The 16,225-nt window shown below is 39.1% G+C and overlaps 1 protein-coding gene across 13 annotated transcripts in view; it reads right to left on the bottom strand.

Moving 5' to 3' along the window:
• The window catches only part of LOC124350530, a 30,023-nt gene extending 19,024 nt beyond the window's left edge, over positions 1–10,999 (bottom strand). For 9 of the 13 annotated variants that reach the window (XM_046801265.1, XM_046801271.1, XM_046801270.1 and 6 more), the window contains exon 1: positions 10,333–10,999. In XM_046801265.1, the coding sequence (XP_046657221.1) occupies positions 10,333–10,408 (76 nt within the window). In that variant the 5' untranslated portion in view covers positions 10,409–10,999. The remainder of the gene's footprint in view (positions 1–10,332) is intronic. The other 4 variants (XM_046801272.1, XM_046801264.1, XM_046801273.1 and 1 more) reach the window with 1 other exon arrangement.
• Between the last annotated feature and the right edge of the window lie 5,226 nt (positions 11,000–16,225).

Below are 16,225 nucleotides of genomic sequence, written 5' to 3' on the forward strand. Positions count from 1 at the left end.
AAATTGACTCTCTACTTGGAGTCGATTTGTATTCAATATAAACAGCCAAATTTGATTGGATTTAAATTTTCCGGCATACTGAAAACAGCTGTGCAACTGTTCCTTTTTATTTAGGGGGGAGTGGAAACTGGATGGACTGTGGGTGATGGAAGAAACTAACACCGCCCAAGTTGACTATCTGCCGAGCAGCTGCTGTTTCAAACTGATGGGGGCGCTTTTACGGCTTCGCGCATTGACATGTGAGTTTGAAAATGTGCCCCAGCGGCGCGGGTTTTGACGGCCACTAAAACCTCAACCTCAACACTTCAACGGCTCATCAAAATCTGTGAACTAAATGAAAAAGAGAACTGGCAATAGATTTTTCTCTTCGCCTCTTTTTCTAATGCCAATTTCGAACTGTTGGCGCCACTTTTCCTGACGAAAGAGAAGTAGGCGTGTCCTATGGGGAGGGCTCCAACCTCCAACTTGAGATATATTTTGGGGAATTTATGGTTTTTCTTCAATTTTGTCAATTAGATCAATTTAATTGGTACGTTTAGTAATTCTGACGAGTGAATTATGTCGTTCATTATCCAATACTTTCGCTAATGTCTTTAACGAAACAACCAAATATTACACTATTGTTCAATTTAAGGTTCGTTATGTACTTTATTGCCACTCTAATTTACACATGTCTATCATTTAAATTCCAGAATTAATTTAGTTATATTTGAGATACCTCAACTAACTGGCGCCCACGTGACATAATTAGATCTCAAGGTTGAGTTGTACTTGTTATGCAAAAATTCATCATGAGTCTCGCGTTTATTTCTAGGGCAAGATTGGTAAGATAGAGGAGGGTTAAGTTTACAGAGAAATAACAATATTTAAATAACTAGTGTGTTGCTAACTGTGGTACATAAAATCACACTGCACTTAGCACTGATTTTAATGGAATGCCTTCATCAATTTTCTGTTTAAATAACTCAGTCAATACAGCGGGATAATAAAAACCAATGCTCGTTATTTAACTATACCGAATATGGTACTGGATAATGTTTACTAGCCCCAAAACATTAAAAAAGGGAAAATGGATCACAAAACTGCCGGTTCCCTCCCTGACAGATCCCATAAAGTTACGCAACGCTTTGGCACGGTAAAACGATTGAACTAGTCACAATTTTCATTTTTCATAACTGCGTGAGACTCCCGTTATGAGCCACGACTTCGATTAAATAACTTTGATAATTATAACCTGTCCCCCACTCCCACTGCACGGATTTTGACGGCCACTAAAACCTCAATCTCAACACTTCAACAGCTAATCAAATGTCTCAATCAAACTAGTTTTTAAATATCTTAATCAAACCAGCGTGAGTTAAATAGCAATGTTCATTATTTATTCTCTTCAATACTTCTACAGCTAGTTAAATTTGTGAACCAAATGAATTTAAATCACAAAATTTTTCTCTCCGTCCCTTTATCTGTTTTCAAATTTTGAACGGTGGCGCGTAGAGGCGCAAGAGAAGTAGGATGGGTGGGTGGAGCTGAAGCTCCAACATGAAATATTTTTGGGGATAATTTTTTTTTCGTTTTTTTTTGTATAAACTATTTAGTTTTGAACGTTTCACAATTACAATTAATGAGCTATTTTGGTTGCAATTAAATCTTTTGGCCGATATGATTGTTGTCTCTATCGTAAGAATTAGTTAGTCATATTGCTGTGTACACATGTACTATGTATACCATTCTCATTTAGAATGTTTATGATTTTATATTCTATGTATTTTCTAGTTTCATTTGCTTAATATCGCCCCTTTCCAATGGCATACTATTACTGAATCATATTATCAAACTTTTGTTATGTCTGCTAAGTTAAAACTGAGTATCCGTATTTTGATCAGAAATGCATTGCGAACATCAGGGTGGTCACTTACTCTAGTAACTAATAAAATACACATTTAAATAATAGGCCAGATCACATCGAGGGTTGATTAAAACGCCCTGAAATAATTATTGATTCCCAATGGATCAATTTATCAATCTCTTTATAACACATCTCAAACGAAAGAGTGTGAAAGAGACAACAATGTTCATTAATTAACCATCACAAATTTTGTACTTGCAAATGTATAGCCTCAAAATAGGCTACTGAGTGAAAATTAACACTAAACTGCCGATCCCCTATTAATAGTCCCGATCCCGATTAAAGTTACATAACGTTTCGGCGCGGTAATGCAAATGAACTCGACGCAATTTACAATTTTTATACCTACATGAGCTTCCCGCTGTGTGAGCCACGACTCGCGTTAAATAACTTTAATCAACTTTTAGCAAGACCCTCCACTCCCACCTAAATATCTATAATAACGGGGAATCTACTCTCTAAGCTGACGGCTCTAGCAGCCGGACCAGGTTCCAGCTCTTACAGGTGATTTATTATTGACTTATAATTCTGGACGCCATACTAAATATAGCGATCCGAGTCTATTAGCTTGGCTGCATATTACCGCCAGTCGGAAATAGGCGTGTCATAGCCTACATGAAAGGCGCCGCCGATTCATCGCCGCCTGTTACCCACCAGCTGATGTGCATTTGACACGGCATCTCTCCTTCAGCGTGCTAGATTTGAAATAACTGAAATGTGATAGTCAAAAAAGAAAAAAGTCATTGCTGACATTTTCCAATCGCTTGATGTGTGTCAACGATCGAATTGTTGCAGGGGAATCCGAATAATTATACAAGCGCGTCGATAGATCAGACTCGGTGACCCAATCGGAAACACCAAAGAAAAGGAGATCACAGTGTGTCGTGACATCTAAAACATTTTTTTGTTTTGGTTTTTTTTTCCAAAAAGTTTGTAACATTTGCGGATCTCTCGTGAATAATTATTTCTCGGTTTAACAATTTCGACCAACTCTTGCGTCATCTACATCTAGCGGGAGAGAGCGATAAATTCAACTTGGCAACAGCATATACGACGAGTTGGGAAATTTATTTACGATTTGAGAAATTGTTTCCTCTCATCCATATAACGTCAAATATATATACTGTATATACGCCGGTGAATAAGTCATGAGGATTGTGCGGGCGGCTAAAACCTCGAAAAGCTTTGGCCGTCATCGCACGGGGTCGTGATTTTATCCCCCCACTACCGCCATGCAGCAGTTCATTATTCAAAGTGAAACTTGTTAATCTGATGCTATAATTATTCATAAAAGTTCCGTCTATCCATCCGACAACATCAGCTACACGGAATCTGATTACGTATAGCAACTGCATCCACGATAGTGCTAACCCAGTGCGCATGAGTCGGACTGATGTGGGCGTGGCCCTGCACTATACTACGTAAGAGAAAATTGTAGGACCGTGGATTGTTTTATGCCCCCCACCTCCACCTTATCGAAAAATCAACAAAGCACAAACCACCTTTCTGTATATATAACTGGTGTACTATACATCACATGCGGTAACTTTTATGGCTCTGGGCGAAAATCTCGCGTCATTGCGTCATATTATTATGATTGCTGCGCAAACTTTCGATTCCAGTCGATTTATATTTGCGGTTGTTTCAATTCAGGCGTTGCAATCTGGCACTGATTAATATATGCCATATTCAAATTTGTAATTGCAGTGTGAATAGTCGTAATGATTAGACGACCGGCAAGTGATTAGATAAATCGTTCGTACTTTAGTTTACAAAGTTCATGATAGAAATCTGTCAAATTCTCCACTTAAAACACCGGCAGATGCCTTGTATTCCGCATGAGGATTAGCGGTCACGTCAGCGAAAACGTAACCCATCACCACCTCAACGATTTATTCACTCGTATACTTATTAGTCTACATTTACGTACACGATATTACCTAAAGATGCCTTACATGTGCACAAAGCAGACGCCGGTACATGGACAAACGAATTAACCGTCGCCAGCGTCTATTCAAAAACGGGCGTGTCGTTCAAAAAGAAAAAAGGAATAGACGAAACAGTCCCGGTGCTGCCAATTGATCGCCGTCCAGTTTTGTTGTTATATAGTCTAGGCTATATATGCCTAATAGCAAGGGAAGCAGAAATCTAGAGCTTTTTATTTTCTTTGTAGTAGTAGTAGTAGTAGTAGTAGTATACGGCATGCCGAGCATTCGGGAAACGGACGATTTTATCCCTTTTCTAAAATTTTCGACAACCGTGGCGCGCAGGACTGTCGATCGATTCAGCCGCGTTCGTTCGTTATTCGTTCCCTATTTTTTCTCTTTGCCTCCCCGGTCTGCAATAACTCTGTGCGCAGCTCCCGAACCGTCTGTTCGCCTTTGTACACACAGCACAAGGTCCGTCTATATCTATATATCTACAGAGAAGGAAGAAGAAGAAAAGCCGGGCGGAATGGGAAGAAGAACATATCCACCAATCGACCGGATATATAGGATCTAACTTTGATCGACAAAATGTCCATGACGACCGAAAGAAAAACTGGATAGTAGTATAACTCTCTCAATGTCAATCCATTTAAAGTTGAATGACTTGAATGTGTATATATATAGACAGAGCGCATTAGCTTGTATCACATAAGGGAAATATATACAGAGAGAGGGAGCGCCGTGAAACGTGATGCGTAACGATCATTTACAGCAGCAGAAACAGCCCAGCCAGAGCCAAATAAGCGCGCCCGCCCGTTAAGATTTAACACACAGCAGCAGCAGTATAGCAGCTCGATGAGCTTTTCCCTCCGCCCTGGTCTTCATGCTGTGCGCTGCTGCAATATATTAGAAGCTAAAGATATATAACATTAGATTCACTACCCTCCGCCCTCTGCTGCTGCTGCGTCTCAACATGTTATTTTCAATCTTTTCTTCGTCTGCTAGGGAGGAGGAGTTGTGCTATTATGTAAGAGCAGTAAATATATCTAGCCGACACAACAAATGGAATTTTCTAAAACATTTAGTGACTTAAACTTTGGTCTAGTTAAGTTAAAACCAAAAAAGAATTCCGGAAGTAATTTTTGTGTTTTTGTTTCGCTGAGAACATCACAAGACATTCCCCGGCGCGACTTGTGTTCCGTACAATTTCTCACGTTCACTTTTTTGGTTGGGCCTAATAATATTGATGCTGTTGTCTTTCCTGCATGTTCTTTCCATCAGTCAATCTATCCGTCTTGTCTATCTTTAAGCTTTACATTCCCGACTCCGCATTCCGCAGCGTATGTTATTTTTCCTATATTTACAAGAATAACTAGAAGGGGAAGGAAATGGTGACGTCACTGTGTGCTGCTGCTGCTGGGCGCTTCCTGTACATAATTATATGGAGATCTGCTGGGGGATTTGGAAGTTGAGAGAATAAGATTGATCTTCTCCCGACTGTTTTTTGGCTGCCCTAAATAATTATCTTCACCTTCGGAATGCACGAACCAACGACCGACGAATGATTTAGCGGAACGGAAATGTGCCCAGCCAGAGCGCGGCTGATGTTATAATATATAACATTAGATAATATATATACTATATATCTGGCGAATATAAATCAGATTGGGCATTTCCTTCCTATTAAATGATCCGCCTCAGGCGCGAGCGTTTTATCGGGATAGCGATCACGAGCGAGAGAGGTGGAAATCAGTCGAGTGTTGCATCAGCAAAAAGGAAACAGGGCGCGGCCATGCCGCAACTCTTATTTCCATTTTCTCTTCTTTTTTTCACGACTTTCGACGTTGCGTCGCACGCGCCAGCGTTTATCGGTTATTCAGTGGAGCGTCGTCAACTCAATCTGTCATCAGCCACCAGCATTCAAATTCTCATTATGTATCGATTATTCATTATTCATCCGCCATTTTCGTTTGTGCTGTGTGTCCTCGGCGTTTTCCACCGCATCATCGCATCAATGATGACGCACGAGCTGCGCTCGACGACCTTATAGAACTCTCCCGCACCATTTGAGGTGTGTACGACGTTCCAGAAGTCCTCGTATGTCAAACGGAAAAACCACACAGTCACACAAACTTTTACATTCAGCCTAATAGAACCAAAAGGTCCTTGTATATAATTACGTCAGCGGCAGAAGATGATTATTTTAACTGGACAAATTTTATGGGTGTGTAATCTTGAGGGGTAATAAAGTTACACGCGTCAATTTATACGAATTTATATCGGGATGGATAAAATCAGTGGATTGGATAAAAGAGGCTATTGCGCCGACTCGCGCTCTTCTTTTGCCGGTATGTGAGTATGACGTCATTTGCTCTAATCACTACTGTAATATCACTCGGATATCTCAGAGGAATTTTCTAGGAATAAGTAACCGTCGGTAGTATATCTTTATTGCCGATTCGTTATAGTCTATCCATTTAAAAATTGGCGGGATATACCCCTCCCCTTTTACTTGATTAGCAGCGAAAAATAAATGCAAGTCTGACCACGATTATTGATCACGAAAAAAGATTCATAATAACACAATAAGGACGCCATAGTATAACTTGAATAAAGCCTGTGTAGTTGTTTTAAACGCTTTAGCTATAGGATTTGCATAACAATTGATCCAGCCCACACAAACCCTGCCTGGGTACGTTTTTCTAGTAAGAGCGCAATTTTACAATCAATTGTAGACATCTATACATGCGGTTTAATAAAATTTCATAGCATGTGGTGCCATTTTCTGATGGAACTTTTACTCAGTTTAGCTTTTAAATTACTCAATCCAAACAGCGGGATTTAAATAACAATGTTCATTATTTAACCATATCGGTTACATATCGTATTGGAAAATGCTTAGTCCCGAAATATTAAAATGGAAAAAGCAGATCCCTTCAAATAACATCTTTTTCTGTCGCCGATTTTGAACTGCGTGCGCTATGCACGACGAAAAGAAAGCAAAGAGAGGTAGGCGTGTCCTGTGGGGAGGGCTCCAACCTCCACCTTGAGATATTTTGGAGAAAGTAGGGTTTTCTTCAATTTCGTCCATATAAAACAATTTAATTTTATCAATTTCATAATTCTGATAAATGAGTAATAACGTTCACGATCAACTTTCCTCGCCAATGTCTTACTAGATATAATCACACATTAAATCAAGGCTTAATTATATAATTGACACGTACTTATAATGCCACTTTAATTTAAGAAGATGAATCATTTAAGTTCTAGAATTTATCTAGTATTAGTATCCTAACAAATTGCATTGGTAAATTTTTACAATTAAAATTGGATGGACGCTGGCTGGAAGTAAGGGCGCCATACACCATTCAAATTAGTAAATTGGATACCAGTACAATAGTATTCACAAATTTAATAGAAAAGTATCCGTAATAAATAGGTGCAATTATTCGTTCTTTGGATCACGAAATCAATCAGTGATAACTATCACCTTAAATGGAATTAACAATAAAATCCATATTGTCGATAATTCTTATCGGAACAGCATGATATATTGACAATGCTCATTTGTAACCATATCGAATTTCTTACTGGAAAATGTTTTTTAGCCCAGAAGTATTAAACTGGAACAGAGAACTGCCGTTCCCCTAGCAGATCTCATAAAATTACATCTTATTTTGCCGCCAATTTCGAACTGCAGCGCTGCTATGCCCGACGAAAGAAGAGTAGTCGTGTCCTTAGGGCTTGTGATATTTTGGGGAAATCAAAGTTTTTTTTCATTTTCGTCAATTACAGTCATTAAATGTTGTAAGTTTGATATTTCTGATAAATGAACAATATCGTTCACGTTATAATTTTTTCACCGTCGTCGTTTGACTCACAATCGGACTTTGCATTGTGTAGAACTTTAATTTTCTGCCTAATACAAAACATAACACTCTTATTTCCTCAAGTTAATTATTTAAATTCCAGATATTAGTCTCAAAATTTTTCACGATGTGAAAATTAAATGAAGGTTGGTTGATGTCAAAAGAATTCAAACAAATGTTCAAAATGTCCTTCGAAATCCCTCGGCTTCTGCCTTCTGTTATCATGAACGAAAGAGTCGAATGTCGGATCGAAAACGGTGGCCATCTTTCCTTGTCATTATAGAGGAGGAAGGGTCACTTTTTTCGAAAAAGGGTGTACTTCACCGGAAATCAAATGAACATTCCCGTGAATTTATTTTAGTATTAAATTGACCATCTCTTTTTAATCGCCAAGTAGAAACAAATCAGCGGGAAATTCCTGTGAGATATTTTTTGGCGGGACGATATTGTTTCTCGGCTCCATTTTACAACAGGATGGGCAAATGATAGAAATTTACATAAACCTACAGAAATCCTATTACATTGTATAGAGTTTTCTATATACGTATAACAATCAAATTTAGAACCCGTCTACGGATCTATTCCAAATGGCCGGAAAAAAGGGGGGCGGAGTTCAATGGCCGTTGCGCTTTTACATCGTTCGCCATTCCCACCGAAAAAAAAACATTTTCCTTTCTATTTTTGGCCTTTACAAATAAGATCGGGGCTATGCGCTGTCTTTAAATATAGAACCCTCCCTCTCTCTTGTTTATTTTTGTGGTGATTCCTATTCTTACCCCTTCCATCCGCAACGTCTAAAAGATTAAGTTGGAGTAGATATTCGATAAACACACACAGCATTTGTACGGGGCGGAAATAGGTTTCGCTGTATCATCAAACAGCAACCTTGGAACTTGTCCAGCGAATCGCTCGCCCATCCATTCGGCCCCTTTTTGCGATTGGATTTCCCCGCACATCTTAGACTGTAAATGATTCGGCCTTTTATCTTCGTGAGCTCTTTGGCGGTTGTTGATGTCCTTCAATGTGTTATAGATTCAAGAAGATGTGCGCAATTCATTCAAATGGATTACGCAAACTGAGCAAACTGATTTTTTCTTTTCGTCAATCAAGTCTTTGAAGCATTTGAAAATATAAGACAAAAGAGTCGGGGGGCTATCTCATATTATATCAGCCCCTCTTTGCGGTCTGTATCACACATGTGCATAATTAAGGAAATAACCTGATTTGAATTAAATGCTGGCGTCTAGAATGGAAACATGGTGAAAGGATCACCACAGCATTTCGAACCACATGGGAAATCAATTTCGTGTTAAAGGAACAGCCCAAGATCGTGGCGGCTGATCCAATCCAATAAATCGAGATCCATCTAATAAAAAGCAACTTTGACGACAGCAGACGAAAAAATAAAACGGAAGCGGAACTGTGCATTATATACTTGTACAGTGTGCGGATTCAATTCCGGTCTGCCCTACATTATATAGCCTATAGGAGAGAACACGTGAAATCGTTTTGCGATTGGATATTATAACTCCACGACAGAGACATCTGTCGACTGTCGAAGACGACAACTTATTTTCCGAGGTAGAAATTCCACACATGATTTAAGAGCACAATTAACTAACTATGCAACAAATTAATGCTGGATTCAAAAGGAACTCGATCATGATAGTCCTTCTCTGAAAAGGATTAGATCACGAAAATGACAGTCATCAACGTTGCCGGAATAGATACACACACCGGGGCTATGGTGCTATATATAATATTCCCACGCACGGATGAGTGACTTGAGTCATCACATCATCCGACTGAATTCCACCTAATAAATGGCCCATTATATTCGCCACAAGAGCAGCAGCAGGTGTGTCAACTGCAGCACCTTCTTAATTCTTCATTAATCTACCCAGCGATTTTCTTTTTTAAGAATTAAAATAGCCTGCAGACAGCAGCGTGAATTCGTGATAGTTCGTGATTGATATAGAAGAAAAATGGAGAATCGCTTAAAAAATATAAGAAACCGGAGAGAGTCTACATAGCCTATATAGCTTTTAGACCCACTGCTGCAGCTGACTCTGTCCTATATCTCTGGGGCGGTAGAGATAGAAAGACATATATATATGTATACATATATACGGTATTGATCGAGCGTCTATATACTCTGTCGACTTTCCACCCAGCCACCGCCTCCAGGCGCCGTGTGGCACCACTAGACACACACTCTTTTCTCTCCTCTCTCAACATCTTTGACGTTTTCCGTCTCCCTACTCTTCGAATAAGAAAAATGTCATATAGAATTATAGATGATGTTATAGGTGTTATATAGGATACATACTAATATCCAATCATATCTATTTAGACATAAAAGTATACAACTCTAAAATACAGGGAATCAAAAAAAAAGAAACCTTGGTAATATTGATAAGCGTCGACTACTAAATAATTTCGACGTCGAAAAAGGGGGGTGGGGGGAAACGAGATCAATATCCGACTTCCGGCTCACACACACACACACACACACTACATATACATCTATAGAGAACTTTATTAGCCCCGGTCTTGTATCTAATTAGACACAATTCGAATGATTAAGAGAAAAAAGAGAACGTGTGCATCAAGGATTTTATTTTACCTCTTTTGGGGATTTGTCCGTTGACGAGGAGGACGGACAGCAGGAGCAGTGGCAATATCCGCGACATGTTTGTCATCTCATGGCCCTCCCCCAAAAGAGATGACGTGCTGCAGGATGATCTTTTATAAACTTCACAGTCTATATACGATTATATAGATCTATAGACTGCTGATGCTGCAGTTGGCGTTGTCCAATAGAATATCTTCGCCAAAAAGCTGATCAAAGTGCTGGAACGGTGATAACAGACGCACTTTGTCACCAAGGCAACCACACACCAAATAATAAGAAGCTATTGAAATCAGCCCAGGTACATACAGATTCCTTTTTTTCCATTAATTTTTTCAATCCTCCTAGTGATTTCCCTTTCAAATTAAAACAAAATAGACCTCTATTCCACTATAGACATTGAAATGTGTCTAAACGGCACCAATTGAAATCAAACCGGTAGCACTTTAGCACTTTGAAACACTTGGACGACGATTTTAGATGGTCGGAGGAAACACATTCACTTGTCTAGTTGTTTGTTTCTTGGCGAAAATCGGCAGCACATTGGAAGTAAATTCATTCTGGTCGGGCTGTAGGACTCGCTCTGCTCTCTCCTGGCGTGTGAACGGTTCAAAGCCTCGCTGGCGCTATAGCGTCAGCGGAAAAGAGCGGCCCTATCCCGAAAAAGAAATAAAAAAAAGACGACGAAAAAGTATAGACGTAGATAGATATATAAGGAGCAGAGCGGCAACGGTGTACAGGAGCGATCAATATATCCAAGGGAACTAGGGTCCGGCGCCTGCGCCCCTCCGGCACTATCTACACAAGCCCCGCCCTAATAGACTTTTCCCCCCTTCTATTTTATTGATATGGATTGATGCTGTATATGTGATTTCTTTCTTATACATTTTTCAGGCATTTTTCGTGTGTACATAGAGCAGCAGCTTTTTCTGTGTAGACATTATATCCTATATGTAGGTCGGATAGGTGTTCGTATAATTCGTATACGGCAAACGGCGTCTATAATATGTTTGTATATAGGCCTACAATCATCATGGATCTAAACAATCTATTAATTGAGGCAGCAGCAGCCTAAATCATCTATTAATATAGCATACATCCATTTGGATCTTTGAATATTTGATACGGAGACATTGATGGAAACTTGATTTTCTTTTATACAAGCTGTATAGGCTACTATTGGCGCGTTGATTGGAATCGAATTTCCAAGAGTTTTATTTTTTTTTCGGGAACCAGCAAAAAGATTTTTATAAACCATGTTCTTTCTTTGTCTCTTCAAAAAGTTCACGGATGGCTGGCCATCGTTCTATATAGATGGAATATATAGGAGATGGATTTTTTCTCCCTTTTTTTTCTATTCCTGTGTAGTACACTACACACTTCGTTCTTTAAGAAAAAAAAAAGGGGGAAATGTAGATATATATTTCTTTTGGATGCTGTGTGGCCCGTCTATACTACCCACAGCACGCTCTCGCTTGTGCATTCTATTGATCGTTTTCTATCCTCTTGCTGCTGTGTAGGTCTCTCTCCGTCTCTCTCCTGTACGTGTATATTCCACGCAGGGGGAAGTCTCAGGAAACCTGAACATTTGATATTAATTGAGGAAATGTTAAACGCGAAACAGATATATTCAAATATACCAAATAGGCCTACAGATATATCATTTGCGTTACGCATATGTTGTTACACATCATCTTATAGATTTCAATCATCGAACGTCTAGTAGAAGAGATTATTTCTCCCTTTTTTTTTACCAATCAGCATAGGCTTGTATATAGTCTATATAAGATTTCTGCGGACGACAGAGCGCAAACTGGACGTGTTACTGCCGCTCCAACGACTCCCGCTCTCCTTTTCATATATAGACTTTCTTTTATAGAGACTATACTGCTTGGGATAGATCTACACACACTGTGTGTGTGCTGTGTGTCTGCTATATATGTGTTTTGTATTATACTGCTGGAATGACTATATGGGTTACATATATACTAGACTAAGACCTTGATCCTCTTCACTCTTTTTTCCTTTTTTCTAAATACCCCTGCTGCTGTAACACAATATATATCTATGAAAAAAAAGGCCGACAGAGAGAGAAAACGGCAAAACAAAAAATTGCGTGGCCTGGAGCAGAAGAAAACTTGTATAAATCCGTATACATAGATGTATATAGCCTACATACACATAGATGGGATTTCGTTTGTTCGTCAAGTTTCTATCGGAACAATATAACGGCAGCATAGGCAAACAAACAAAATAAAGCATGCTGGCCATGATGGCCAAAAGAATGTGATATTTTTACAAGTATTTTTATTGATGCGCCTGTACAGTGCTGTGCTGCTACTCTATGTATATATGTATATATTATATATAGCTCCGGAATAGTCTTGTAATACACGTCTAAACGTCGGCTAGCGTGACGAGAAATCATCTAGATCGAAAAAACCAGAGCTCTCCCTTTTGTATAGCTATACAGTATATACGATCGATTTACACGCATTTGTTATATTTGTTTGTCGTTATTATTAGGTATATGCCATCTCATCATTTGATGTCTGTACACGTGAGAGAGATATCTCCATACACATGTGCATATCATTTTTTGAGGGGATCCGATTTACGACTGACCGCGTGCACTCCCCTCTATATCGGTCTAACGAAAAAGTATGGCTTTGATTTCTAATTATATGATGTTATAATCCTTACATATGTAGCCTATATAGCGCATAATAAATCAGTTCGCCGGGTTTATATTGTATGGACGTCATGATTATATAGACTTTTTGATATGTCTACATATAATCTATTAGCTGCTGCCGTGTAAGCCTATACTAGTCTAGGTAGCCTATATAGAGCCTGTGAAAATATTTTGTTTCGTATGCAGTGCATGCAGTGTGCGGCTCGTACATATTACATCCATAGCATGTATAATGGAAATAGAGCAGAGCCATGGCGGGTTGCTGGCTATATAGGAAACTTTTTAGCCCTTTTCGCGTTCTCCTTTTTTTTATTTCTTTTCTTTTTTTATATTTTCTCCCCTGTACGCTGTTGGTAATTGTGCTGTGTTGCACGGGCTAGGCTATATATATATTTTTTTGGAAGGGATTGATCCATCATCATCCAAAATCTATACAGGAACGACCCATTGACATCGTCGGAGAGAAGTTCTTTGCTGCTGGTTGCATGGATGCTGCTGTGCAAAAGATATATATATATATTATATACACACAAAAGTTTGTTTCTTATATTATATTATATGACCGGAAAGAGAGGAGAAAAAGAAATGGAGAAGAAGAAAAAAAAACTGAAAATCCATTACTCAATCACGACCTTTTAGTTGTTTGTTCCTGTATATTATTCTTTCCGTTTTTCGTTCAACAGACATATAGATGTATTTAGAGAGATGAGCTGCTGCAAGAAAGAAATAGGTAGGCTATATATTTCATTTTGTATATGATGCAGTTAGACCTACATTTCTATATATTCGATAAATGATTACATACTTTTGAAATGATTGATAATCTCATGACGTAATCCCAATAAATATACCTATCGCTGTATAACTTTTCTTTTCAATTTAGCGTTCTTTTTACTCCGCAATAAAGACTAAAAGCTGTAGGCTATATGTCCGGTATAAACGAATGAATGGACACGAGAGAAAAAGCAAGTCCTAACATAGTATACTGTAGATTTAAAAAAAAATAACTCGGTTTCACCTCTAAACTGCAGCGCAGTATTGAACTGAACCATGTTATTCGGGCTCTCTCTCTTTAATATTTTTCTAATCTCATGTAGAATGGATGGATGATTTATCAAAGAAAAAGTCGAGACAATAAATGGATGAAGAATTATAGGAGCGATTATAGAAGCGAATCCAAGTCTATAGAAACCTTTTCATTTCCACAGGATACGATAAATGTATATGATGATGTATAATAACTACACCACTGATCAGCATCAAATTCATTCCCCAAAAGTTTATAGATCGCAAAAAAGCTTTTTGTTCGTTATATTAATATATAAAGTCTCGGTGTGTTTATACACACACTTTTCTTCCGATAAATAAGTATCAAACATGTATCCCCTCTTCCATTCAGTTGAATCAAAAGAGATGTCTATTGATGACGGATAAAATGTATCGCATCAGCCCAGTCCCAGCAAAGAATAAATATCCATCGCGACAGATTGTACATTTCCCATCTATGATCTGTGACAAATATGTCTCCGGTCATCCAGCAAGCTGTCCCGGATGTATCTATATAGTACTATTATATACTTTTCTTGCGCCGGATCGAAAACAATTGCACGCGTGGATTATTGTGTGCTAGACGTTTTATGTGTAGTTCTTTTTTTTTATCTTATTTTATTCCCCACAATTTTATACGTACGAGACACGGTTTAGCTCTTCCTTTATATAGGACGACGGAAGGTTAGATATAAAGAGCGCGCTGGCCCGCCCTTATTCTCTCCCTCTATATATTAGATTGATGATTCGGCAAAATAAAAACGGCAAACGTCATCACACAGACGCCGGGATGCAGTTTATTCTACATCATCAGCTGATTTTTTTTTCTTCTTCTTTCTTTTTTTTATTTTGAAACTGCACTGCTGGACTGATGGCCGTGAATCTATCGTTCGTGCGCTTGATGTGTGTTTATATATGTAGTACACATCATATATAACGACCGTCGATAATAACCTGACCAATAACAGCAGCAGCACGCAGTTGCTGATGAAAATAAAAAAAGAGACATCAAACTGATGTACAGAGCGCGGTTGGCGCTAATAGAAAGAAAAGAATGTGTACGTATAACATTATACCCGCATATCATGTCTCGCTTGACTTTTTCTTTCCTATTTATTTATAGCGCCCGTAGTATATAGTAGCCTATAGTAGATTGTTGTATTATATGTCGGCCTATCGAGGTCGATGGTGTTGTTGTAAGCTGTTTATATCCCCCGTCCGCTGTTTTGTGTGTGTGTCCGCAGTGTGTAAGGCGATTGCCCAGACCGAGAAAATATATTATAAAATAAAAAGAAACAAACAGCACCCTTTTACATAATGTAAAGGCCTACAGAATATCCCCATTCGTCTCTCTGTATAGGCCTACCTTTGTGTGCTATTATATAGCGAAAAGAAAGAGGAAATGTCCTGGAAAATCATCCGTGCAATATCCTCACACCGCATCCGCAGCAAAGGAATAATAGCCCAGAAAATATAATCCAAGCAAAAACGCGGGTGGTGCCATAGTTTTTTGTTCCCTATTTCTCTCCCCATATAGAAATCCAATCCAATTTGCTATAGCTATTATGTACGTGTGGCAAACAAACGCCAATATAACAGACACAGCCCAGCAGCAGCACACGGGGGCCTTGTGCTGTTGTGATTTGGACGCGTTTGGGGACGACCGAAAAGTCAACCGGCGCAGATTTAGGGCTTCCCTATATGTATACGTGAGTATATATAGTGCAGTGTGTGCTGAGGGATGGTTTTTGATTCGATTTATGTTAGATATTATATAGAAAAATATAGATTCTTTTTCTATTTTTTTTTTTCACGGGCTCTTTTCTTCGGGCCCGCCCGACCCCAGTAGGCCCATCTAACACATTGGGTTTTGATTACATGCCAGTCGGGCCGTTGCACCCATCAGGACTTCCGTGCCTTTCATCTGTGCTGTGCCTCCCTTATATAAGACAGGAGCGCACACAGGCGGTTTTTGTGTGTCGAGCTGTATGGCCTCGTAGATCCCGCGGGATTTTGTGCTGCGCGTCGCATCAAACTCCACCGCGCCCGATAAAAACGAGAAGAAGAAGAAGAACGAAAGAGTAGTTGAGCTGCTCCCCCTGGTGTGTCGTGGCGCCATTTCTTCTTTTTTATGGTTCTTGGGCG

Source organism: Daphnia pulicaria, chromosome 7 (genome assembly GCF_021234035.1).
Source record: "Daphnia pulicaria isolate SC F1-1A chromosome 7, SC_F0-13Bv2, whole genome shotgun sequence".
Classification (NCBI taxonomy): Eukaryota; Metazoa; Arthropoda; class Branchiopoda; order Diplostraca; family Daphniidae; genus Daphnia; species Daphnia pulicaria.